At 54.7% G+C, this 25,904-nt stretch overlaps 2 protein-coding genes and 2 long non-coding RNA genes across 14 annotated transcripts in view; 3 read left to right on the top strand and 1 right to left on the bottom strand.

The window, feature by feature from the left end:
• The window catches only part of AAK1 (AP2 associated kinase 1), a 156,225-nt gene extending 150,986 nt beyond the window's left edge, over positions 1-5,239 (top strand). For 3 of the 5 annotated variants that reach the window (XM_072768674.1, XM_072768671.1, XM_072768668.1), the window contains one exon: positions 1,646-5,239. In XM_072768674.1, coding sequence (XP_072624775.1) covers positions 1,646-1,674 — 29 coding nt within the window. In that variant the 3' untranslated portion in view covers positions 1,675-5,239. The remainder of the gene's footprint in view (positions 1-1,645) is intronic. The other 2 variants (XR_012003698.1, XR_012003697.1) reach the window with 1 other exon arrangement.
• Positions 5,240-7,569: 2,330 nt separating this feature from the next.
• LOC140600433 (uncharacterized) lies at positions 7,570-16,922 on the top strand. The gene is made up of 3 exons (XR_012003699.1): positions 7,570-14,858; positions 15,991-16,199; positions 16,590-16,922. It is a non-coding gene; the product is annotated as an uncharacterized lncRNA (long non-coding RNA).
• A 1,693-nt stretch (positions 16,923-18,615) lies between these two features.
• On the bottom strand, positions 18,616-23,622 carry LOC140600440 (uncharacterized). The gene is made up of 3 exons (XR_012003716.1): positions 23,493-23,622; positions 21,472-21,626; positions 18,616-20,771 (listed from the first exon to the last, which is right to left on the bottom strand). It is a non-coding gene; the product is annotated as an uncharacterized lncRNA (long non-coding RNA).
• Positions 22,783-25,904, top strand: part of NFU1 (NFU1 iron-sulfur cluster scaffold) — a 28,267-nt gene continuing 25,145 nt past the window's right edge. The window contains exons 1-2 of one of the 7 annotated variants that reach the window (XM_072768689.1): positions 22,783-22,890; positions 25,350-25,450. In XM_072768689.1, the coding sequence (XP_072624790.1) occupies positions 22,832-22,890; positions 25,350-25,450 (160 nt within the window). In that variant the 5' untranslated portion in view covers positions 22,783-22,831. Of the gene's footprint in view, positions 22,891-23,299; positions 23,478-23,507; positions 23,799-25,349; positions 25,451-25,904 lie in introns of those variants that run through there. The other 6 variants (XM_072768691.1, XM_072768694.1, XM_072768690.1 and 3 more) reach the window with 6 other exon arrangements.

Below are 25,904 nucleotides of genomic sequence, written 5' to 3'. Positions count from 1 at the left end.
CAGGCTTACGGGATTCTAGAGTTCCGCATACGTATTATTATGCTTTGGAAGGACTGTGAAGGATTCGTATAATCCTGATGTTCTTCAGTTATCTTCTCTAGTTCTTCCTGTTACTGTAGCAGTATTTACATCTTAGAGAATCATAACGGCCCTTCACTGGCTTTGGTTGCCCTTCCTTGGTTATCGCAGCAGAAGCCTACATTATCGGTGAGTTTGGGACATAGACTCTTTTAGAGAAACTATTACATGTACCTGCCTATTCCAACAAAAAAGTATCAGACACCTTCAGTTCTTCTAAAATATAATCAGTGATCTGGCACTTAAAAATGAGCAGACACTAAAAGCATATGTTTCTAATTTGCTTTAGTCCCAACTGTGCACAAGTAGTAACTGCACCGGAACACATCGCAAATTTTTTTTTCTCCTTTACAGCATTGAAATAACTAGATCACCAAATCTAAGTCCCAGTATTTTTAAAAACCGCAGGCTAAGAAGAGATAAGGTTTAAATGGACACCTCTAACTCTGATCATAATCAATGGGTTCTTCAGCAGACATATCAGAATTGCGACCGCTCATTGCGTGTTGTTCCCTCCGAAGGCATCTGGTTTTACTTGGGAGGCTAATACTTTAGCGATGCTGCCTTCATTCACTTTATTTTTGAAACTACCCTCCTTAGAAACCATCAAGGAAGGTAATCAGGGTATAAGAAAATCCGTTGAATTCTTATCTAATTAGCATTGCTTTCAACATCTGGAAGTATGTTCTCTTTCCTGGTCTTTTCCATGACTCCTGGTTCTGAGTCACATTTAGCTGTTTCCAAAAAGCAAAACCACCCCCTCCCCCCCAATGAAGCATGGTTACTATTAAAGACAGTGAAAGGAATAACCAACGAAAATTCCCAGAGATGACCTTTTATGATGGAAAGCGACAACAATCAGTCTTAATTTCCTCAATATTCTGAATAAGGGAACTTCCATAATTGCACCTGTCTTTAGTAGTTTAGAAAATGGAAAGGTGCGGATTTTAAAATAACCTCTGAGGGAGGTTGTCACTCTGTTCCGTGTCATTTGATATTGGGCTTGGTTCTTCCCGAATTAGAATTATAGAACTTGGGCCGCTAATAATTACAAGGGAACAAACTCAAGAAAAGAACCTGTTTTTCTCAAGATGAAATTTTAGTTTTGTTTATCGTACTTCTTTTCCCCCTGCTCTCCTGGCAGGTAATTGATCATTCTGATTCGAACTAACACAGTTTTCCCCAGGTCAGGAACAGTCTGCCTTCAGCAGCAATCTTAGACGAAGGAGAGGACCTTTGGGGTTGACCTCCGCGCAGAAGTGTGGAGGGATCTGAGTTCGGCTGAAGAAATGCACACTGTAGATAACCTTGGGCCAAAGTAAAGTCTCCCATGATGATGTTTGTCTAAGTTTCCAGGAGTCTAACTTTCTCTGGCTGTAAGATTACCAGGATCATGTAGCCACTAACTTAAAGAGTTTGGGGACAAAAATGACAGGCTCGCCCAAAGTCCTAAGAAGCAAATTAGAGGCTGCCAGGCAGAGCAGAAGAGCTATCAGAGGGATGCAGAGAATGAGATCTTTCCTGAAACACTCCAGATAATACCAAGCTGTCTTTTATTCCTCTCTAGAGACTATAATCTTACCCACACGAAGTTAGTCTTTTCATTTTCCACGCTCGCCCTGTCGCTGCAGTTGGATGTACTTGGGTTTCTTGAGTCGAAATGAATCCCAGATGGCCTCCATTTAAATCATCTGTAAGGAGACACTACTTTGTTTATCCTGGGTTTCCTTTCACTGCCCGTGGAGGAGGTGGAGGAGGTGGAGGAGGTGGAGGAGGGAGGTGCTTCGGGTAACGCTGACTGACTCCAAGTTACCAAACGGCCCGTAGTCCCGTAGTTGCCCAAAGGGAAGACACTTTCTTGGTTCCCACTTTGATGTGGCGTCCTGACTTCAGCCTTTCTCCCGGGAGTTATTACCCTCCTCTGCCCTGCCCTGCCCTGCCCCTGGCACATGGATGTGTATTTACCGCAGGTCTCTATCAGGTCCTCCCCAAGAGGACAGAGCAGACAGAGGTCCGTGAAGCTACCCTACGCAGTAAAAATACGGAACTTAAACATTGCTGCGCAAGTATTGTATTTAAAAAAAAAAGTCTGTAAACAGTTTATTATGTAAACATACAGGGGAATAAAGACTTCTCTGTTCACCCGGGAGCCTGATGTTCACAGGTGTAAGTAACTTTGAACAGCTGCCGCTTTCCTGCTCTGAAAACCCACCGTGGCCAAAGGGACTTAACCCGGTTGTTGGGTGACAGTCAGCACCTGGGCACAAGGGGGGCGGCCGCGTGCTGAGGACGGGTACCGAGGCCACCCGGCTTCCCCTGGCAGGCAGGGAGAGCACCCCCGGGAGCCCGCATTCCCCGCGACCAGGCTCGGGTTCGAAAACGGAGCACGGATTGGCAGCTCCCTGCTCTGATTTAATCTCTGGTTTCCCGGGGCCAGGTTAATTAGACATTCGATGTTGGCGACAGCAGTTCTGTGCTCCCCGAACCCCCCCTCGCTTCATTGTTGCCTTGGCCCGAGGGGCACAGCATCCCCGGCCGCGTCGGCCGCCCCCGAATCCCCACTCCCCAGCCACGGGCGTTAATGCTGCGCACAGCGCACGGCAGAACCAAACCCTGATTTTACCATCTAAGCCGAAGGCCATGGAAGTCATTAACCTGACTTGGCCCCAAGAGGGTGGGTGTTCATTGGTGCAGCATTTCTGACCTTCCCGTGAAGGGCCAGTTCGCTTTCTATTTGCCAAATGTCTGAGGTTTCTCGGCCCTTCCGCCCCCCCCGAGTCTTCGTTTTCAGCTTTTGGCAAGGATCGTGTCTCCGAAACTGCTCGTGAACTGTTACTTCAGGGACAGTATGGGGGAAAGTGAAATTCTGGCCGTGCGTGACACATTGCACTAAAGAATATCCAGCCTGGAATTTAAGTCTTCAGAATCTGAATTTAAAAAAAAAAAAAAAAACCCTCTGATGACCCCCTCACTGTGTCCATCAGATCAAACCCCCGGGGTAACCCCACCCCAAACCACTCAGCACAGTTAGGAGAATTCCCGAGGCGTCCAAGACTTTGGGGGACTTCTTTCCTACTCTGTCAAGGATATGAACTCTTACTGAAACCTGCATGCATTTGGAGCCTCAAAATAGACTAAAATTGGGTTATCCCGAGCCGAAGTCTCAAAAAAGTGTGCTTAACCCTTAATCTTGCACATGGTCCTACATGAGAGCAAGAGAAAGTGTGTCTCGCCTTCTTAATTTAATGAGCTGAACCAAAATGAAGAGAGACCTAGCCCAGTTTGAGGGGATTAGAACAAAATGCCCTACTCTAGGCTTCGTGATAAGGAAGACCCTTGTGCGCCCGTGAGGCCAGGGCCTGGGTCCGAGCCCCCCACCCCTCAGGAAGCGGCTGGCTTTACGGAGCGCGGTGGCCCGGGGCGTCTGCTGTGCCCGGTGCTGGTTCCCAGAGGGATGGGGCCGACACGCGGGGACACGAGTGCAGATCCTTTGCTGGTAGCCAGGCGGCCTCCATCACCTCCTCCCGGTAGAGCGAGCCCGTTCCCACAGGGCGGCTCACCTCGCAAACGTACACGTTCCCTACAAGGACAGACTCCGATCCCCCCAAAAAGACCTCTCCCTGCCGACAAGGTGTAATGGCCATCTTCTGCTTACAGGGATTGGGGATCTGCCCTCCTCTCGCCCGCCCTGTCTTGTGCTCAGGGAGTATGGGTGTCCGGGTCTCCCCCACACCCACCGGCACCCGGTCTCCTGGAAGGCCCGGCTCGGGCCAGCGGCGAGGGGTGGTTGGTCTCCGGGGTGGGCACACTACGTCTTCTCGAAAAACGGAAGGAGACGCTAAGAGACTTGGCCTTCTTAGGAAAATCCTTTCAAGGTAGCTGTCCGAGCCTACACAGCAGATTGATGCCTTGAAAGAGAAACCGTCTGGCCTTGTCGTGAAGGGCAGGAAGCAAGCTTTCCCTTCAAACTCGGTGTCACAGGGGTTCTGTGACCGTCCGTAGGGATTTTTGAAAGTCCTGGAAATCTTAGGTTTGCTTCTCCCGTTACCATCAAGGTCCGGGTATATGCGGATTTGGCGGGTGTCCAGTTGACCAGGAACCCACCTTCTAGGCGATTTAGACCTAGGTTAAGCACGTTCCTCCGTCCTGCCCGGCTCTGAATGCGGGCGCCGCTCCGTGGTACTCGGCAGTTCCCGAAGCGCCCGGGCCATCGCGGGCGTCCCACGCAGCCCGCTCTGCGGGTGGCTGCTGGTTGGCACTGTGCACGCGAGCTGGTCTGAGTTCGATTTAAATTTCCCCAAAAACGCTCACTCCAGTCGAACTGGAGCTCAGTGTTCAGTACCGATTAGGATGATGCCAGGATTGGTCATCGGCTTGACTCAATGTACCTTTTTCCCCCTAGAACTGGCTTGATAACGCCAACTTTTGGGGTAGTTTTTGGAAGAGGAGAAACTGTGCCTTAGTTTTGGCTGAAAACTGTGTCGTCCAGCGGATGCTGGGTTAGAAAGCGGTTCAGGGAGCTTGGGGGAGGGGAGCTTTCATACCCCTTGGCTCGGCCTGATTCTGGGAAGCTCCTTTGCCGCCCCCCCCCCCCCCCGTCTCATTTGCGTTTCCTCTCAGAAGTCCCCCAAGAGTCACCGTGACAGGACTAATAGCAGCATAGTTGCCCGAGAGGCTGAGGTCAGGTGTCTCCACGTACACGGCAGGGGCGCGTTCCGTCTCCTGCCTGTCCCCGCCGGCCGCCGCTTCCCCGTCGCCGAGTGGGAGCACGCACTGAAGCTGCAACGCAAGGGGAAAAAGTCTCCTCTTCCAAATCATGCTCTGCAAGCACCACCGGGACGCTGTTTGGCGCCAGGACAGAATTCCGCCTAAAGACTCTGCCTGGAAATGCACCGGATGCGTTCAAACTCTTAGAAAATGAGGGGGACACTCGCCTTTTTTTGTTGTTTTTTTCTGGTTTCTGCAAACAATATTTAAGGTCAGAGCTGTTTAAAAAGAAGCACTGCTAAAAAAAAAAAAAAGAGTCCTAGAATTCTGTGAAACATAGTATTTTTGTACGTTACCTTCTAAAATGTTCCAACCTCTCTCTAGGTCTCTTTACAATGTAAGGAATGTCTCCTAAGTGACTGGCTTCCCAATAAACCGATTTTGATGCCGCTTCTGCTGTGTTCTGTGTGCTTTAATTCAAGCAGAAACCTTAGCAGGGGCCGATTGTTAGCGGAAGTGTCTAGTAGCTCACCACTTGCCCGGAAGGGGAGAGGGTAGCATGGGGAGGGAGTGATGGGATCACCTGAGCACGGAGGTTCCAAGTCGGCTACACAATCCACACCGTTGTACCAAGGCCTGGTGGGTTGGGAACCCCAGGATGAAATGACGCCTTTACCCCCAGCCACCCTTTCTCTGGATTCTTCTTGCCTAGTTACTTATGCCTTTTTCCTGCCCTCTTGCTAACATGTGCCCAATGACCTACTTCTAACCTGCTAATGTTTCTTGGAAGGTAAGCTCTCTCGCATTCTGGTAATTGTCTATTTGATTTGAAAAGCCAGGGCCCCCGAGCTCCCTCTGTGTCGCCAGAAGTAGACGAGCTTAGTAGAGTTTGCGGAAGTTTCCGTCACTACCCACGGATGTGACTCCATCTGCTTGAAGAGCCTTATGATAGATGCGCTTAAGCAGAGGAGATGTTTGCTAACTTAGAAAACCGAAGCCAAACCCGAGCAGGACCCCAGGGCCGCTCCAGCGGAGGGGCTGGACGTGACGGGAGCTGGCAGGGCCCCCAAAGCGCCCTCGGTCCGGGCCCGGGGGGCGCTCGCTGCTCTTGGCCAGCGCTGGGGCGGCCTGACCTCCGGAGCAGCCCGGGCGGCGGGGCTGGGCCGCGTCCTCAGGGGCAGGCAGGGGGCAGGCCACCCCGGGGGCGGTCGCATTTGTCCCCGTCCTGAGCATCTCTGCGTACCCCGGAGGTGCCGAGGCGCGTGTGGAGACGAGGGACTGGGCCTGCAGCCCACGCGAGCCAGTGCCAGGTAGACGGGTGGCGGTGCCGGCGCGCGGGGCATCGTGTCCTTGTGCTGACGTGCGTGTGTCTACACCCTCATCTCCTGTCCCGCACACCGTGCGCGTCCTGTTCCAAAGTGTGAGGCGGTGGTTGCTCGTGTTCCGGTTTGTGTGCCGTTTCCTTGCCTGACTTTTTGTTTCCGTTTTTCCTTTTTCCATTTCCACCTTTATTATTTGGCCCCCGATGTGTCCGCCGCGCGTTGCCGTTGCGTGTCCAGGGAGAGCTGACGTGACCTGTGCCTTAATGCTGCCCTTTGTGCTTCCCTAGGTCTCCAGAGAGAGCCCAACCCCCGCCCTGTCCTAACCGTAGAGCACTTTAAGGAGCCGGCGGCCGGCAGAGGCGCCCCCCTGCACCCGGAGGCCTCGGGAGCGCCCGGCGCCCAGCGCAGCCTGGAGTCGGACTCCCTGGCCCGCGACGGCCCTTCGAGCAACAGTTCGTTCCACAGCAGCGAGGAGGAGGGCACGGACCTGGAGGGGGACGTGCTGGACTGCAGTGGCTCCCGGCCGCTCCTGGAGTCCGAGGAGGAGGACGACGGCTGCAAGGGCCTGCAGGGGAGGCCGGGCGGCGTGGGGCCCCTCGCTCGGGAGCTGGGCGCGGGCCGGGTGGGCCAGGTGGGCCAGGTGAGCCAGGTAGGCCAGGCGGCCCAAGCGGGCCAGGTGGGCCAAGTAGGCCAGGTAGGCTGCGCAAGCCAGGCAGGCCAGGTGGGCCAGGTGGGCCAGGCGGACCAGGTAGGCCAGGCAGGCCAGGTGGGCTGGTTGGGCCAGGTGGGCCAGGTAGGTCAGGCGGGCCAGGTGGGCTGGTCGGGCCAGGTAGGTCCGGCGGCCCAAGCGGGCCAGGCGGGCCGGGCAGTCCAGGCAGGCCCAGTAGGCCAGGCAGGCCGGGCCGTCCAGGTGGGCCAGGTGGGCCAGGTGGGCCGGGCGCCCTTCCCGGGCCTGGAGCAGCCGGCGGCCGCGGGCGGCGCGGAGCCCGACGTGTTCGCCACCGCCCCGTTCAGGAGCTGCCGGGCGCCCGCGCCGGGCCTGGACATTTTCTCCAGGGCCCCGTTTGTGTGCAGGGCGGGCGCGGCCCCGACCCCGGCCCCGGCCCCGGCCCCGCCCGAGGAGCCCGACGTGTTCCTGCGCGCCCCCTTCAGCAAGAAGAAGAGCCTGGAGGAGCCGGAGCCCCCCGCGCAGGCCCGCGCCGCCGCCGCCCCCACCCCCCCGGCCGAGGGGCCCCCGCGCCCCGGCCCCGGCCCCGACCGCGCCGCGCCCCCCGGCCCCGCCCCGCCGCCCGCGCCCCCCGACGGCGCCTGCCCCGCGCCCCCCCCGGAGCCGGGGCCCCCCCCCGACGGCCGGCCCTCCCGCCCGCAGGCGCTGCGCAAGTACTCGCGACACTACGGCCCCGACGCGCAGCCCCTCGCCGCCTGCACCGTTGTGGCTCCGCCCGGCGCCCCGGCCGCGGCCCCCGTGAGCGCCGGCGCCCTGCCCGCCAGGACCGCGGAGCTGCCCGCCGACCCCTTCGCCCTAGCGCCCTTCCCTGCGAGGTCGGGCCGCCAGAGGCCCTAGGGCGCTGCGGAGCCCCGACCTCGCGGCCGGCCCCCCAGAAGGCACGGGGTCCCCCGAGCCCCGACCTCGCAGCTGACCCCGGAACACGCGGGTCCCCGAGCCCCGGCCTCGCAGCTGACCCTTACAGCTGACCCCCCAGAAGAGACGGGGCCCCCTGAGCCCCGACTTTGCAGCTGACTCCCAGGAGACGCGGGGTCCCCTGAGCCTCGACCCTCGCAGCTGACCCCCCAGAATAGACGGGGTCCCCGGCCCCGACCTCGCAGCTGACCCCGGAACACACAGGGAGCCCTAACCTTGCAGCTGACCCCCCAGAAGACACGGGGTCCCCGAGCCCCGACCTCGCAGCTGACCCCCAGGAGACGCGGGGTCCCCTGAGCCTCGACCCTTGCAGCTGACCCCCCAGAAGAGATGGCCCCCACCGAGCCCAGACCTTGCAGCTGAGCCGGGAACAGGCGGGGAGCCCCGGCCTCACAGCTGACCCTCCCCAGAATAGACGGGGTCCCCGAGCCCCGACCTCACAGCTGACTCCCCCCCCTCCCCAGAAGAGGTGGGGCGGCCCAGCAGCCTCCAGTTCCACGCGGCCAGTGACCCCAGTGACAGTGACACTCAGTGGAACCCCCGTAAGTTATGATCATTTCCCTTGTGGATGCAGATTTCGGACCTCCGGGCACCTCACCTCTGCCTGCGCCCAGAACTCTGCTCTCTCCGCCCCCCAACTGTTGAAGTCTGGGAAGGCGTCCCCCCCAACCCCAAAGGGGCCAGGCTCCCCCAGGTTCTGGTCCTGCGGGTCCCCGGTGACTGTGGCCCAAGGACTCAAGGTCCACCCTTGGGGACCCGGTGTGATGCTTGGTGAAGGGGACGTGGCCCGAGGAGGTGCAAGGGGCCCGTGCAAGCCCAGGGCCGCGGGTCCTGCCCACACCAGTCGTTCCTGTAAAACCAGCAGCCCCACCGGGAGCCCGGGGAGCGCGTGGCCCTGCGAGCCAGGCTGGCCTCACACGTGAGTGAGTGCGGGTGTGTAACGGGCATCAGATCCTTTCCTTCTGTCGAAGTGTGCCAGTGCTGAGCCTTCGCACGCCCGTGCTTGTTAAATCCCTGTGAGTGCACAGGTGCGTGTGCACGTGCACGCGTGTGCCAGAGAGCATTTCCCCGGGTCCAGCCGGCATCCCTCCGCCTACCTCCACGGCCCCTCATTTCCTGGCATCAGGCTCCTGGCCTGTCGCAGCTCCTGTTTTTACTTAGTCGCGTCTTGTGGCGAGATCGAATTCGTTGGAAGGTGTGGGAAAATTCTGCCAAAACTGAGGTTTCGGAGATTCTTTTATTTCCTCCAAAATTTGCTATTAACAAATTCCCTTTGCACGGTCTTAAAAAATTAATTATGCTCTTTCCCTCAGAACATTAGAAAAGAGCACCTTGTGGCGGCTCTAACCCCTGGGCACGTGGTCTCAGCGATAACGTACCTAGACCCTCAGGCCTGAGCACGCCACCTGCCACCTGCCACCTGCCACCGTGGGATGCGGCTCGAGACTCGGCTCCAGATGAGATCGGCTTGTGGGTGCTTGCCCATTCCTTGCCCCCTTTCTCCGCCGCCCCTTGAGGAAAAATCTGAGACCCATAAATCAGTTGGGAGAAGAGTAAGGAGCCGAGTCCGCGATCCCTGCAAACGTTCTGATCCCCCATCCTCTGGAGACGTCCAGGTAGGCCAGGTGGGCGACTGACTTGTGTGTTTGCAAGGTCTTCTATTCCGGGCAAGATCTGGCCGCCCGGCTGCTTCCGCGGCCTTTGTTATTAGTGCCTTAAGGTGAGACTTCGGTGTCTCCACGGGAACATCTCTGCTGACGAAGTTCAACCTCGTGGGAGGAGCTGCTGCACCATGTTTCAGCCTGAAAGCTCCCGGTGACTTGTCGTTGACGTCAGCGATGTCTCCATTCGCTGCAGGAGTCGGGAGAGTTGCTCACCCAACCAGGTTAAGGATTCAAGAATTGGAAATTCGTCCAAGAATCAAGCCAGAATGCCAGACTTGATCGCAGTTGATGAGGGGTCATACTCTTTCAATCGGTGGCATCTTAGGGGTAGGACATGAACAGCAACTTCAGAAGACTTTTTCTAGTTCGGCCTCCACCTATTTCAAATGTCCAGGTTAAAAGATAAACTTAAATAATCGGCACTGGATCAGGGCTCTCAGCAATGGTCTTCCAAGTGAGGTTCCGACCACGACACTCTTTCCCTCTGGGGAATGTTAAATGTTCCTTCGCAGAGGTTGCTTTTCTCCCGGTGATTATTTCTAATTATTTTGTGTAACAGTGGATGCAAAAATCATCTCTCCAGTTGGATAAATAGTCTGGGCTCATGCATATGGAACTTTGCACCCCACACTCTAACCTTGGTCGTTATCAAGTAAAGCCCCCCAAGGCAGGCGCTGAGAGGATAGGAACATTCGGGGAGAGTTCTTACCCCAAGTCAGGAACTCTTCAAGGGGAAGGCCATTCTCACTCACTCTTCCAAAAATTCAGGATTGCCTCTGTAACAGCCTGCAAAAGGTCCTTCCTTTGGCTATTTAATTGCTTCTTCCTAATCAAGTATCCATTTTAGCTCTCCAGGTAAAATCAGTAAAATCATGGTGATTTTAATCACAGAGTTGAATCATTTGTCACGCGTGGGCTGAGTGAAGCATGAAAAAATTTTGACTATACTACCTTACGTATTAGCTAATAACTAGTAAATTCTGCATCGATCTTTGGATCATATAGGGTAAAAGCATCATTTAAAGATAAAATATTCTTGCCAGAGGCCATCCTGAATCTGGAATTCTAGAAAATTTAGTGTTAAGGGATTTAGGGGTGCTCAGGGTGCTTTAAATTAGCAAATGCATGTTTCCAACAACTATACCGCAACAGGTTAACATTAAAGAGAAAAAGAGGATATATAGTCAACAAAATGCTACACCTCTTAGTTTTCTGTGTTATTTGCTCTACACATCTGATGGGGATGCAAGAACTTGTGCCTTTGCATTTCAGTGGAGTGCAATGAGCCGGAATATATTTAGACATAAAGCATTGAAGCACAACGCGCGCTGAAGAACTCTTTTAAAGAATCTGTGTTAATTGACCAGCGACACCATTGAATTAATGAAGTTACATTATGTGTGGTGGAAAATATTTACCTTGAGTTCACATACGGCCCGTTAGGCTCCCAATCCTTGTTAATTGGAACAAAACGAGGCAGAAGCAGAAGCTGGGCAGGACCTAAGGGAATCTAGGTCATAAATTCAGTTTCATTTTGGGCTCAGTTATCATTGAGTTGGAAATTTCCTATGTGTCGACTGGTGTGCACCTGTCCACGTCCCCATGTTTGGTCTCAGTTTAATCTGACAACCGACTTTTGTTTGTTTGTTTGTTTAAACCTTCCAGAAAAAATACCAGCATCTTATTGGCCCATTATTTATTTAGTAAATTTAGAATACATGAACATCAGTGTTTTAAACTGTTTGGTGGACATTTCACTGACTCAAAGTAGCAGTTTTCAGTTTTACTTAAATGTGATCACCAGAGTGATCTGCCAATATTAATTCAATCATGCTGTGTTTGCTTCTATAAAGAAAGGTCATCAGAACATGGATCGTATGATTTGTATTCATTTTCCCACATAGGAAATTTTATAGGAAACTGGAGAAGGGTGAGCTCCAACCCATTCTCTAGCAGGAAGGATACAACTTAAAATGGAGTCGCTCGGGTGAATAAAGAAAAATGTTATTCCATGCTGTGTCTGTGGAATTGAATTTCAAGAATACATGCCAGTCAACTCTGGAATGGCTGCTGGTCGCATAGATGCATTTTTATCTGAGAAATCTGGAACTTGGATTATTTTGATAAAAGGGACGTAGGAGAGCTGCTGGGAAGACCGCAGCTTCTAAGGAGGTAGAAGCACTTTTGTAAATGCCCATAGTCACCCCCGGGGTTCTAATCCTCCAATCCTGCCTCATGGAGTAAACGTGAAGATTTTAAATGGAATCATGTAATTTAAATTCCTCATTTTTCAATGCCTTTGTCAACTCCTCCTTGTAGTTTTTGTTTCTTGTTTTTTTTAAACCATCAACACTTGCAAACTTGTGACGTTCACTTGAAGACTTCAAGATGCTTGAAAATAAAATAAAATAAAATAAAGTAGTATCTGGTTGGGAATTGTTTCTATGCTCTTTTGCTATAAAATAAGTTTTCCAGGTTGCTGAAAATACCTAGCTGCCTCAGCTTAGATGTGAGAATCCACCCTGGCTATGTCTTGATTCCCCAGGGGTCACCTTGCTCTCCGACTTCCAGTCCTACCTGCCTCATTTGAACCTTGACCTTTATTAGCCAACAGGCCTCCCGTGTGATATCCAACGTCCCGTCCCTAAAACGTTGCCGACGCAGCTCTCCCCTGCGGCTTCTCTGCTCCTGCAGGCCTTCCTGGCTCCTCTTGTTCCCGTTCCCACTTGGTTTCCCCACTAACATTCCCCCACTATGGCCACACCACCAAGAGGATGAATGAGAGGCATGACTGGATGATCATGGTAATTTCTATGTGCCTTTGTTACTGTAAACAGTTTCTTCCTAAATTCCAGCCTGACCCGTGATAATCTCACCACCCTGGAGGAACTCCAAGTAAGCTGAATGGCTCACCTTCCCGCTCCTTACGGACTAGAAGAGCAGACGAAGCGAGGTTGGCAGGGGTCCAGCCTTACTCCGGAGACACAGCCCAAAGGCATCTCTCCACCGTGACCTGACACGGGCTCGGTGCGCCCCGAGTGCAGGGGAAAGTTCAGGTGTGAAGGGGCTCCAGAAGGGCTTGCAAAGACGGCCGACTGCTACCCAGCACACTGGGGCCTACTCCAGTATTCCCAGAACTCAGTGATTCTGTGAGACATTTAGCCCGAGCGCCTTCCCAGCGGTCTCAACGTGGGTGACGCTGTTGTGCGTTTATAATACAATGTTGTGTTCCTGAAATGTGCATTGCATTGTGATGGGACCGCGTATACGTATTAAAGGGGTCTGTGGGATTCCTTTCGGCGGAGAATTGCAGAACTGGTTTTTGTCGTTGTGTTTTTGTTTTGTTTTTGTTTTTGTTTGTTTGCAGAAATGGTGTCTAACAATGTCAGTTAAAGTGAGACTTTGGAAGTAAGAGAAGGCAGTGTAGCCTTTTCACTCTGAAATGGCAAATCATTGTATTCTCTGAGTCTACCGAAGCCTCCTGTTTGAGGATTGTGATTGGAGAGGCGCGCGCGTGTGTGTGTGTGTCTGTCTGTCTGTCCGTCCTCATACTTTCTGCCATGGTGTTAAGACCTCCTTATGAAGGCATCCAAAGAATAGCAAGTGGTGACAATAGGTAGTTGGCCTGAGTAAACTCAGTCCCATTTGCCAACAACTCAGAGACCTGGAGTTGTTCTAGGTAATGGTGGGAAAAGTCAGCCATAGCCTTAGCCTGTTCCCACAGTTAAGTACGCTCTTCTCATCCACGAGGATGAAACTCAGTAGGGTTTGGCCTGAACCCCTGGCTCATGTGTGGGGTTGGACTGGCAGTAGAGACCAGACCAGCACAAGGCCTGCAAGACATTCCTTTGAAAGAGAAAGTGTTTGATGTCATTTGTTAGGGCGCAGAAACCAAATAAAGGCCGAGGACAATGCTCATTCCATGGACGAGAGGTGAACTCCTCTGCTGGCAAGACATTTTGAGTTCACTGAACGAGGGAGTTGACCCAGCTACAAGGAACCCTGAGGTCAACAGACCGCAGAAAACAGTATGTGCATGTAATCCCATGGGCTGTGGACATGGAAAGGAAGGGAGAAAGACATTCGTAAAGTCAATCTTCACAGTTTTTGCAATACCTCCTATTCGCAGACTTCTGGATTTCTGTTATTGCACTCGTCGTGTGATCTATCTCATGTATCTGATAGTTTTTCTGAATAATTGTTTTGAGTTGCAAACTCTTATACACTTTATTAAAATGAACCTAATAAAAGCAAATGATCTATATTTTGTATTATTTCTTCAGTCAGATCTTCCTAGGATTGAAGGCCTCCATAAGTACCTTTTACAGTGCCACACCTAGTTTTGCGTTTTTAAGTTTCAAGGTTGGTTGGTTGGTTGGTTTCCAATGCCAGCATTGCTACTACCTGAGACCTACTTTCCATTCTAGATGTTACCTGGAGACATAAATGAAATAATAAAGACAGCGGGGCCATAAGGACTGAGCCAAGAAAACCACAGAGCTCTCTGCTATTGTAAACTTTACCGTGAGCCCCTAAAATACGTTACCTGAATATGACCTGGGTAATATTCAATCTTTCAAAACAAACCAAAAAAGCCCTTAAGAGAGACCAGCATTAACATAACAAATTAGAGGGAAGTCTGGGAAACAAGCAGAAACAACAGACTCCTAACTATAGAGAATTAAGTGGAGGTTACCAGAGGGAAGGGGGGGGTGGCGTAGGTGAGCTAGGTGAAGGGGATTAGGAGGACACTTACCTTGAGGAGCCCTAGGTCATGTTTAGAATTACCGAACCCTCTATTGTACACCTGAGACTAATATAACATTGTACGTTAATGATACTGGAATTAAAACTTGGAAGTACATAAAGTACACACATACACGCAAAGAGAGGAATTGGGGAGGAATGAATAATTCCTAAGAATCTTAAAATCCCATAGTGTGGGAGAGAAACTGCCTGCTTATTTCCTCCCCAAATTTGACAAAAATAACCATAATATTTGAGCTTTAATGAGTTTGACATCCATCATTTGGGGAGAATTGGTGAAGGGCTGAGTTCAGGTCTGAGTTGAAATTGGCAGTGGAAGATCCAGGGATTCCGAGAGTTCTGGTGTGACTCACATGAGTAAAACCAAAGTTGCCTCCTTTCTCTGAAGATTCACCGAGATCTGGTTCGTGTATGTCTAACGATACGCTCCAGCTTGTCCTACGATGCAAAGTTCCTGTGCTGCTGCTGTTTCAAGTTACCGTGGACCAAGAGGACAATCGTCCTTGCCTGTGACTTGGACTGCTCTGGGGGTAATCAGGGCCTTCTGCAAATGTGGATGGACTCAGCCCTGCCTTCCTGGGAGGGAGAGCCCAAGTCAGAAGCTCCAGTTCCCACAGGACGCTGTCGTTCGCATTCGCCCCGGTGTGGCTCATTTTTGCCAGGCCAGCCCCGAGACTGGTTAGTAAGAGCCCAGCCACGGAGGGGGGTGCCCGAATATCAGCCCCTAATTGAGAGCCAGTGGGAGGAACCAGAGTGAGACCCAGAGAAAAGCCGTGAGCAGATGATTTAGGCTTGTTCGTCTGGACTGGGAGACAAAGATCTTTTTCCTTCCATCGTAAGAGTTCTTCTTTGAGTTCACCTCTCCTTGGGGTAGCAAGGTCTAGAGGGTCGGGGAGCATCCAGTTTACACAGAAGAAGATCCGTAATTCTGCTTGGTGCAGAGGCCCGGAAGAGTCCAAGTATTCTCGTCAGAAGACGGCCCACTTCTCTAGCCCTGAGGTTTGGGGACCCAGATCATCACTAGATACGGAACTCCCCAAGTCACATTTTGCAAAATTAGTATTTGTACATCTCCCCAGGCGCATCCTGTGTCTTAGCAGGAACTTGACCTCAAGCACAGATTGTCCTTACCCTTCAGAGAAAACCTTAAGTTATCAGCAGAGAATTGATCACTGTTTTCTGTGTTTTGGAAGAACCAAAGAATTAAATATAAACTGTTGGCCTCTATTCAGTTTATAATGAGTATTACTGGTAGAAATAGTTCTTGTAAAATTCAAATCTGTTAAAACCACGCATCATTAAAGATTGATGGAAGAATGAAATTTTGACCAAGTTTATTTTATTTATTTATTTTTTGTTTCAGTTTCAAGATTTTTTTCTTAAAGATTTTATTTATTTATTCATGAGACACAGAGAGAGAGAGAAAGAGGCAGAGACACAGGCGGAGGGAGAGGCAGGCTCCATGCAGGGAGCCCGACCGGGGACTCGATCCTGGGTTTCTAGGATCAGGGCCTGGGCCGAAGGCGGCGCTAAACCGCGGAGCCACCCGGGCTGCCCAAGTGTCAAGTTTAAATCGAAATTCTAGCCAGGAAATTTGAATCTAGTAGGTCTAGTAGCCCCAGGAGACCTCGAGAGCAGAAGCTACGTTGCTAAAATTAGAAATTAACCAAAAATTGACTAAGAAGTCTCCATTATAAAATATATAGAGAAGAGACTGGATCCTAGGGAAAATAATTACAATAAAATGGAAATACATAGCATAGGAAGTGGATCAAAAATTAAATTGGCTTAATGGAGTTTCTTGATGCAGATCCATCCAGATTAGCCCCCTGACATACGTGTTCAGAAACACCGAGTGACACAGCCACGGTAGTTGAAAATGTCCTTGAGCCTGCACGGGGCTGCGGAAGGAAGTGGTGCAGACGGGGTGGCCGGCTTGAGTTGGGAGAGGAGCCTCCGCTGCTGGGAGAGGGCATCATCAGGACGTCCCGGCGGTAGATGGCATCAGTGAAAGAGAAGGTAGGGTAAGAGGCGCACTTGCACAATCTTTTGGGAAGCTCTGGGCCTGCCCCCCAGCTACTGGGGTGAAACGCAGTGGGGAGCCCTCGGGGGGGCCCAGAGCTTGGGGTGAAGCCTAAAACGAGGGCCTAGCGCAGCAAAGGCGGAGGGAGCAGGGGAGCAGCTCGTCCTCGTGGGCTTGGAGCGACGAGGACACAAGGCCTGGCAGTGGCACCGGAGCTGCGGCGGCAGTGCCAGGCCCGCGGGTTCTGGAAGGGCCTCCTGCTCGTGGGGTCCGGCGGGGGGTTGGGGCAGCGGGAGGCGACGGCGTGGGGTTGGCCCGCACCTGGGCCTGGACACCACCCTCGTCCTTCAGGTCATGCGTGTCCTGAGTATTGTTCTCTTTTGCAGACGTGGAAACCCGGAGTCGCCGTTCTCCGCGGCCCCGGCTCCGCCCAGGTCCTGCTGGCCAAGCGCCCGGCCAAGCTGGCGCGGTCACCGCGGGGACAGTTAAAGAGTTGTTAAAAGATTTTATTTATTTATTTATTCACGAGAGACACAGAGCGGCAGAGACACAGGCAGAGGGAGAAGCAGGCTCCATGCAGGGAGCCCGACGTGGGACTCAATCCCAGGTCTCCAGGATCAGGCCCTGGGCTGAAGGCGGCGCTAAACCGCTGAGCCCCCCGGGCTGCCCCATGCTTTTATTTTTAAAAGATTTATTTAGGAGAGAGAGAAGGTGAGAGTGCCGGGGTGGGGGGTGGGGGGTGAGGGGCGGAGGGGCAGAGGGCCGGCTGCATCAGAACAGAGCCCTGCCAGGGGCTCCATCCCACAACCCTGAGGCCTGAGGTTGTGACCTGAGCCTGAACCAAGAGTCGGATGTTTAACCCACTGCAGCACCCAGATCCCCAGGGCCGGGGGGCCTCAGGGGTTGGGCGTCTGCCTTCAGCTTGGGTCATGGTCCCAAAGCCCCAGGATGGAACCCTGTGTGGGGCCCCCTGCGCAGCCAGGGGTCTGCTTCGCCCTCTACCCCTCGCCCCTCTGCTGCGCACGCTCTCTCCCCCCCACCAAATAAATCATAAAATCTAAAAAAGAAAATGTTTCTTCTAGAATTTTTAAGAGACAGGAAGACCTTTCTTTCTCTCGACCAACAACCCACGGAGAGTGTGGAGAGTGGTAATCAGAAGGCCCGGTGGCCGCTGGCGCCTGTTTAGCACTTCCTGGGACCTTGACCAGTCTCTTGGGAAGAATCGGGGCCCAGCACAATGCTTTCCTGCCCCCCGCTCTGTAGAAACGCCGGTGACCCGCGTCTCTTCCCGGCTCTTCCTGGGGCCCCGTGGCCTCGGGGCAGTGTGTGTCCCGCCACCATGGCCCTATTTACTTCCCCGCCCTGACCCGGCTGACCCGGGAGCCCCAGGAGGCGAGGCGCCCGCGCGGCCCTCCTCCCGCTTCCCTGCCCCCCGGCCCGGGGCTGTCACACGGCCACCCTCTCCGTTTGGGGCTCACCTGGCTTCAAGGCCCCTCCCGAACCCCAGGCAGAGCCTTTGGGAACCGGCCCGACACAGCAGGACCCGCGGCCCGTGGGCCGGACTCTCGGCCGCCAGGGCTTCTGTCCCGGACGCGGTCCCCGCGGCGGCCTCGTCGGTGCTCCGGGCAGACACCCACGGGCTGGACCTGCCCGCCCGACCCGGCCCGGGTGTAGACCAGGCCCCGGCCGCGCGGCTGCTCACGGCCGTGTCCGGAGTGGGTCCCGAGTGGGTCCCGAGTTTCACAGAGGAGGACAACCGCGTCGTGATCCCGTGACAATTCAGGGCCTGCTCACACGCACCTTTCTGTCGCCCGCTCAGCCGGTGGCGGCCGCTGCGCACACCCACAGCTCGCAGAGCAGGGCGCTGGGCCCCACGCGCTGCTGCGGGCACCGGATGCCCCGTCCCTGCCGCCGGCCTCCCCGCCTGGGCCCTCTAGACGGGAAATGACTGTAAATAATGAGCATGTAAGTAACCGAATAGTGTGGCAGGTGACCAGTTGGAGGGGACTTCCGGGCGCTCCCACGTCGGAGGGCATTTTGAGCCTCTCCTCCGTGCCAGGCCCTGGGGACCACGTCAAGACCAAGATGAAGCGAGTGCGCGTGCAGTGCCCGCCCCAGAGGCCGCGAGGCCGCGGAACCCGAGCTGTGCGGCTGGGCCGCTTCGGCACCGGCAACGCCCCCGCTGCTCCAACACCTTCTTTCCTTTTTTTTTCTTTTACTATTTTACTTATTGATTCATGAGAGACACCGGGAGAGGCAGGGGCGCAGGCAGAGGGAGAAGCAGGCTCCCCGCGGGGAGCCCATGTGGGCCACAAGCCGGCCCCGGGGTCATGGCCTGAGCGCCCAACATCCCACTGATGGAACGTCTTTTTTTTTTTAAGACTTTATTTATTTATTCATGATAGACACACACACGGGGGCGGGGGGGGGCAGAGACACAGGCAGAGGGAGAAGCAGGCTCCATGTCGGGAGCCCGACGTGGGATTCGATCCCGGGTCCCCAGGATCACGCCCTGGGCCAAAGGCAGGCGCTAAACCGCTGAGCCACCCAGGGATCCCCCCACCTGGAACATCTTAACGCTCACTTTTCTCTGAGCCCTGCGCTCGGGAACTGGCCCTCCAGGGAGGCCCTCCTCGGGCTCCCTTGTCACCCGGGTCATCGCTCCCCTCCCGCACCTGCGCCACCGGGCCCTGAGCGGCCCTTGTCTAGCACTTTGTCCCTGGAGCCTCCTGCCTTGATTCCCGCCTCTCTTCTGGGAGCTCCCTGACACCCCGAGTTGTTCTGTTCACCTTTACATCCTCGAACCAAAGATTTCGATCATCCGTGTGGCCGGTGGCGTCGGCAAAACTGAGGCTGACTTGTTTTGTCACACAGCAGGCAGCCCGGGGAGGGTGGCAGCCGGGGGCTGGTGGCTGGGGCTTCAGGGAGGACCCGTGTTCCCTCCCGCACCGGCAGGACGGGACGGCCCTTTGGGACACCCCTGGCCCGAGCGCTGCCACGCGACAAGCCAACGCCGTAGCCGCACGCCACGCTGAACTACTATTGTTAGATTGAAGACGTCGCCACTGAGCAAAGTCCGGGGGCTGGTAGAGAGGGGGAAGGGGACCAGTGGCAGGTGGCGGGCCACCCGGAGGCACAGCGCAGCGCCCGCACGTGGTACCCAGGCAGCGCTCAACACGCATTGGCCGAAACCCAACGAGCAAGGAAAAAAGAGACAAGCGAAAGCCCAGGCTCCTAACTACAGAGAAGAGATTGGGGGCTGCCGGGGGGAGGGGTGCGCGGATGGGGACACGGGCCCAGAGTCCACTCATCGCGAGCACCCGCGGGGATCGAGGCGCTAGACTGCGCACCTGTCACCAACGTGACACCAGGCGTGGATTATAGATGACACTTAATCAAAACATAGTTACTTTAGACCATTCTGTGAAGTTTTCATTGTGATTCCAGTTAAGAGTGTTCCGCGCATAGGGTCCGGCAGTGCACACCCCCGGGGCTCACGGCCAGCGCCCCTCAGGCCCCACCTAGCCCCCCGCCGCCCCCACCGTCAGCTGCTTCTCTATAGTGAAGAGTCTGTTTCCCGATCTCTTTCTCCTACTCTTCTTCCCTGTGCTTGTTTTCTCAGACTCCCCACGCGGGTGCGACCACAGGGGGTTCGTCTCCGACTCCCCTCCCTTAGCAGCACCGCGCCAGGCGCTGGTCGCCCTCGGAAGGTTCCATCCTTAACAAACAGCTGCTGAGGGATCCCTGGGTGGCTCAGCGGTTTGGCGCCTGCCTTTGGCCCAGGGCGCGATCCTGGAGACCCGGGATCGAATCCCACGCCGGGCTCCCGGTGCATGGAGCCTGCTTCTCCCTCTGCCTGTGTCTCTGCCTCTCTCTCTCTCTCTCTGTGACTATCATAAAAAAGAAAACAAAAACAAACAAACAAACAAAAAGCAGCTGCTGAATGGGCGGTGGAGGAGCAAACCCACGACTGTTTGGTCCGGGTCACGCCGTCTGGGAACCTTCTTAGCCAACAAATGGAGCAGGGCTGGCACCTTCACGAAATGGTGTTGGGGAAAATACCAGTTTCCATCGGTTATGGTGTGTGTGCACGTGTGCCTTGGACACAGACGGGAAGGCGCGGGGCACCAACAGGGACATACAGTGGCAGCTTCACCTCTTCCTAAAGGAGTCGCCCCTCCTCTAGCACATTTGGAGTAAAAGATGAAGGCTGTTTGACGTCTGTCCCTGAGTTGTCCCCCGCTGCTGTCGCTGGTTTCATGTGCCGGTGGCCACGGTGCTCTCCAGGGATGAGGGGTGGGGGGCGGCCACACCCTGCCTGCGCAATACCAGGCCAGGCCCCCCTTCTGCGTCCGCAGGGGTGTCACACCTGGTGTCCCGGGTGTGACAAAGGGTGGGGTGACTGCATTCGCTCAACAACTTCTGGTCGAGTGCCCACCGTGTGCCAGGTGTCACAGCAGGTGCTGGGACACAGGAGGAAAGAGACACACGTGCCCCTCTAAGTCTTAGGCGACCGTTAGAAAAATCAACACCCGGATGGATACATCATGTTACGTTGGGAGGATGCGCTGCAAAGGAAAAGGCAGGGTGTGTTGAGAGAGAGACCAACGAAGGAGACCGTTCGGATGGGAGGGAGGGGGGCTCAGGGAAGTCCCCCAAGGCAGGATATTTAGGGAGAATATCCCTACCTTACGTTCAGACAAGCGATTCAGGAGAGGAAGAGCCGAAAAGGAAAAAGAGAGGGTCCTGACTAGAGGTGCCTGGGGGTGGAGAGCGCAGGACACGGGAAGGGGGGGAAGGGGGGGAAGGGGGAGAAGGGGGGAAGGGGGGAAGGGGGGGAAGGGGGGAGTGGTGGCTCAGCAGCTTGGAAACACTAATGATTAAAATCTGGCTCTGAAGGGAAGAAAAGAGTGGTGGCTGGGGGAGATGGGGGCAAGGCAGGATTTCTCTTCTGGGCGGGAACCCCGGAGGAGGAGGAGACTGTTCCCTCCCCTGGGCCTGTTCGGTCCGGACCTAAAGGAGAGCAGGCGGGGGGAGCCCCGAGGTCCCGAGCGGCACCGCAGAGACGGGGCAGAAGCCGGGTAGAGCTGGGAGAAGGCAACGTGCCCCGGAGCCAGGGCCTGCTCGGTGTCCAAGCCAGCGGCATCCAGGCCCGCAGCTCCCCCTCCACCCCCCACCTTAGTCTCCGGGCCACACGGGCCACCGTGGTGTCGCTTCAACCTGCCCAACAACGGGAGTTTCTAGTCCAGAAGCCAGTTCTGTGCTTACTTCTAGAGCAGTGGTTCTCAACCTCTAGCCGAAGGTCCTGCTGAAAGCGAGTATAGACCCCTGCCCGCAGACCCTGTGGCTCAGTAGGTTTAAGGCCGGCTTTTGATGCCGTCGCCTCCGTGGCTGCTCAGGTCCACATCTTGAGACCCGTCCTCCTAGAGAAAGCGGAATACTCAAGGAAAGTTCTGGAAGAGTAGTTAATGGGCTTCTGTACTTTGAACAGAAATGGCTTTTGTACTCTGGAAACTCATCAAATACTCCTGTTGATACGGCAAAGGGCAGCTGTGCAGGCGGGGAGTCCTCCCTGGGGTGGGTCCCAGATGACGGGGTCCAGCAGCCCAGCCTGCAGACGGATGACCCCGTCCACCTCGGCCGGGGGCACAAGGCAGGCCTCTCGCTGCAGAAGGGGGGAACCCCTGGGAGCTGCGGCCCCAGGCAGTCTGTCCAGGCGGCTGTTGAGCTGGGCCTGGAGGGCGAGCAGGGCCCGACCAGCGGCCACGATCGGGTGGGGTGGGGGACAGCACCCTGCAGAGGATCGTCCCTGTGAGCGCACCCCCAGCAGGAGGGGAGGGTGATGCCCTGCTCCGCCTGCCTGCGGAGTCCCCGTGCCTGTCCCAGGGCGCCGCGTCTCTGGGACCTCTACCTGCCTGCTGCAGACCCACTGCGGAGGTGGGACCAGGGAGCCAGGTGCGGGTCTCTACCGCGGAGGTGGGGCCAGGAGGCCAGGTGCAGGTCTCTAGCGGGCAGGTGGGGCCAGGGGGCCAGGTGCGGGTCTCCACCGCGGAGGTGGGTGCTGGGGGCCAGGTGCAGATTTCTACCGCGGAGGTGGGTGCAGGGGCCAGGTGCGGGTCTCCACCGCGGAGGTGGGGCCAGGGGGCCAGGTGCGGGTCTCTACCGGGCAGGTGGGGCCAGGGGCCAGGTGAGGGTCTCCACCGCGGAGGTGGGGCCAGGGGGCCAGGTGCTGGTCTCTACCACAGAGGTGGGTGCAGGGGGCCAGGTGCATATTTCTACCGCGGAGGTGGGTGCAGGGGCCAGGTGCGGGTCTCTACCGGGCAGGTGGGGCCAGGGAGCCAGGTGCGGGTCTCCACCGCGGAGGTGGGGCCAGGGGGCTAGGTGCGGGTCTCTACCGCGGAGGTGGGGCCAGGGGGCCGGGTGCGGGCCTCTACCGCGGAGGCGGGCACCGGGACCAGGTGCGGGTCTCTCCCGCCGAGGCGGGCAAAGGCGTCCGGGAGCGGCGTCCGCATCTCCCGCTCCCCGGTGGCAGCGCCGCCCGCGGCCGGCAGGGTGCGCTCTCCGCGGAGCCCTCCCCGCTCCCGGTCTGCGCCTGCGCCCGCGCCCGCGCCTGCGCACTCGGACTAAGATGGCGGCGGCCGGGCTGCGCGGGGGAGCTGCGGCCGCGGCCGCGGGGCTGCGTGGGCGGTAGGTGACGAGCCCGGAGCTCCGCACCCGGTGCCGCCGGGCCTGGCGGGGCGGGGCGGGGCGGGGACGAGTGCCCCCGAGCGACCTCCGGGGCCGCCGCCGCCGTCGGGGCTCAGCCGGGCGGGGCCTGTGCAGCGCGGCGAGGCCCGCGGGCCCCTTCCCCCACCGGCGTTCCCTCTTTTTTTTTTTTTTTTCTTTTTTTAAGATTTTACGTATTTATGCATGAGACACACGGAGAGAGGCGGAGACCGGGCGGAGGGAGACGCAGGCTCCACACCACGCCGGGGGCCCGACGCGGGACTCGAACCCATGACCCGGGGTCACGCCTGGGCCGGGGCCGGTCTCCAGCGCTGAGCCCGCCCCACCCCCCCCCCCACCCCCCGGCCTCTTAAGCACAAACCCGAGTGTCCGCGGACGGCAGGGGGTCTCCTGTGCCCCGAAGGCCCGGAAGGGACGTGACCTGAGCTGTAGGAGGTCACAGCTTCCAAGGGCAGGGGCTGCGCGGAGGATCCGGGCCCCTGGGCCTGAGCCCCCCGAGCCACCTGCCTGCAGTGCGGCCTCCCCTGACACCTGCCCACGTTGCTCAGGTGAACAGGACTCACCACCCAAGGAGCTGTCCTGCCCTGATTTTTGCTTCTGGACCAAAAGGACAGGACGGGCCGAAGCTTTCACGTAGTGAACGTTGGCAGCTTTCGTGCTCATGGCGCCCTTGAGAAGCTTAAATGCATTAAGCTTGCTGGAAGATTTTTTTTGCAGGCCCCCTCCCTCCTTTTTTTTTTTTTTTTCTTTTTTAAAGATTTTATTTATTTATTCATGAGAGACACAGAGGCAGAAGCAGGCTCCATGCAGGGAGCCCGACGTGGGACGCGATCCTGGGTCTCCAGGGTCACGACCTGGGCCCACGGCAGGTGCTAAACTGCTGAGCCCCCCGGCTGCCCTGTTCTGTTTGGATAGATGTCTTACTGGGATGGTTTAACTCCCCTTTACTACTTTCGTCACCTTAAACCCATCGCTGTCCCCGCGTTCATCCACTCTGCTGCTTTATCTCTGGGTGGAAGGGACGGCAGTGCCGGGCTTCAGTGTATTTCCAGGTTACAGCACAGCCGAGGTTTATTAGGCAGTAAGTTAAAGATGAAAGCGATTTCAGCCCAAACCTTAAATTTGATTCCGCCACTAATTATTGGGCGCCTATAACATAATCATAATGGTAGCTAACATTTATGGAACTCTTGCTCTAAGGCTTGGCACCGATGTCAGTCAGCACTTTACACGGATTATCTGAGTTCAAGCCCAGCATCGTGTTCCACGCTGGGTGTGGAGCCTCCTTTAAAAAGAAAAGGGAACTGGATTCTCTTTTTTTTTTTTTTTTTTAATATTTTATTTATTCATGAGAGACTCAGAGAGAGGCAGAGACACAGGCAGAGGGAGAAGCAGGCTCCGTGCAGGGAGCCCGACATGGGATTCGATCCCGGGTCTCCGGGGTCACGACCTGGGTCAAAGGCAGCAATAAACCACTGAGCCACCCAGGCTGCCGGGAACTGGATCCTAAAGTAACTTGCATCAGGTTTCTAAAGGTCTCTAAAACTTTTCACTAAAGCATTTTTTTTCCCTTTCCTAATAATATTTATTTTTCTCTTCTTTCTTCATTTTTTTGTTGAAGCCACAAAAAAATAGCCCATTAATACTTCTCTAATACAGTGAAATAACCAAAGTTACAAACACCAGCTTAAGAGGTTTCCAGTCAAAAAGCATATAAAAATTGTTTGATACGTTAGCAGTTTGGAGAAGAATAGTACACTTTCTATTAGACTTTTTGAAGTGTGAAATACCTTTCAAAACAGGTAGTATTGGTTCTCTTTTTTCCAGGGAAATATGGTAGAGACAGAAAAGGGAGGAGGACTTCCCCAATATTTACTTTTGTTCTCTTTGAATTTTTTTTTAAGATTTTATTTATTTTTCATGGAAGACACACAGAGAGGTAGAGACACAAGCAGGCTCCCTGCAAGGGGCCCGACGTGGGACTTGATCCTGGGTCTCCAGGATCGTGCCCTGGGCCAAAGTCAGGCGCCAAACCGCTGTGCCACCCAGGGATCCCTTTTTTTTTTTTTTTTTTTAATTAAAAAAGAAGAAAAATAACAGTTTGTAGTTCTTTGCATCCTTCATGCATCACTAAGAGTCTGAGAATCTAGGTTATAAATCACAAATGTAGCATTTCTGTTTCTTACACTGGGTATTGCACTATCCTGTGACGCTCAGTTATCAAGGCTGTAAATTTCCACGTGAGCTCTTGTTCTTAAACTGTTTGCAGATGTTGCTTGCCCAAGGAAGTGCAAATAATGTGGATGGAGGATGAAAACTAAGCTTTGTTGTTATCATTTTTTTTTATAAATATAAGAAGTAGACACTGAGCTTAAAAGATTATCTCTTGAAATGTCGTTTTTATTTGTTTTTGAATGTAGATTCTGTGCGATGATGAATCCAGACACCATTAAGAAACAGCCTCTGCATCAGTTTGTGCAAAGACCACTTTTCCCACTGCCTGCAACCTTATGTAACACAGGTAAAATTTCACCTTTTAGAACAAATTATGTTTCAGAAGCTAAGGAGACGGTGCTTAAATAAAATTTGGTGGATTATAAGAGATAAGAATTTGTAAGTTTTCTAGTCTGATGCGTAAAAGGAACGTAGCATTTTTTTTTTTTTTTTTTTTTAGTATAACACAACACTTTAATTATTTGCTTACACATATCATTGGCATTAGATTTCAAGAATACTGGGCACAGGATCACCTGGATGGCTCAGTCCCGTGAGCATCTGACTAGTTTCAGCTCAAGTGGTGGTCTCCAGGGTCTGGGATGGAGCCCCGTGAGCCCCCCATTATTAGGCACCGTACCCAGCAGGGAGTCTGTGTGAGAGTCTCTCTCCCCTCTCCTCATTTGTGCATGTATGCACACACTCACTCTCTTTCTGTAAAATAAATACATCTCTAAAAAGAAAAAGAAGGGGATCCCTGG

The sequence above is a fragment of the Canis lupus genome, chromosome 11 (assembly GCF_048164855.1).
Source record: "Canis lupus baileyi chromosome 11, mCanLup2.hap1, whole genome shotgun sequence".
NCBI lineage: Eukaryota > Metazoa > Chordata > Mammalia > Carnivora > Canidae > Canis > Canis lupus.
The sequence above is the reverse complement of the archived record's forward strand: the minus strand, read 5'-3'. Positions and strand labels throughout refer to the sequence as shown.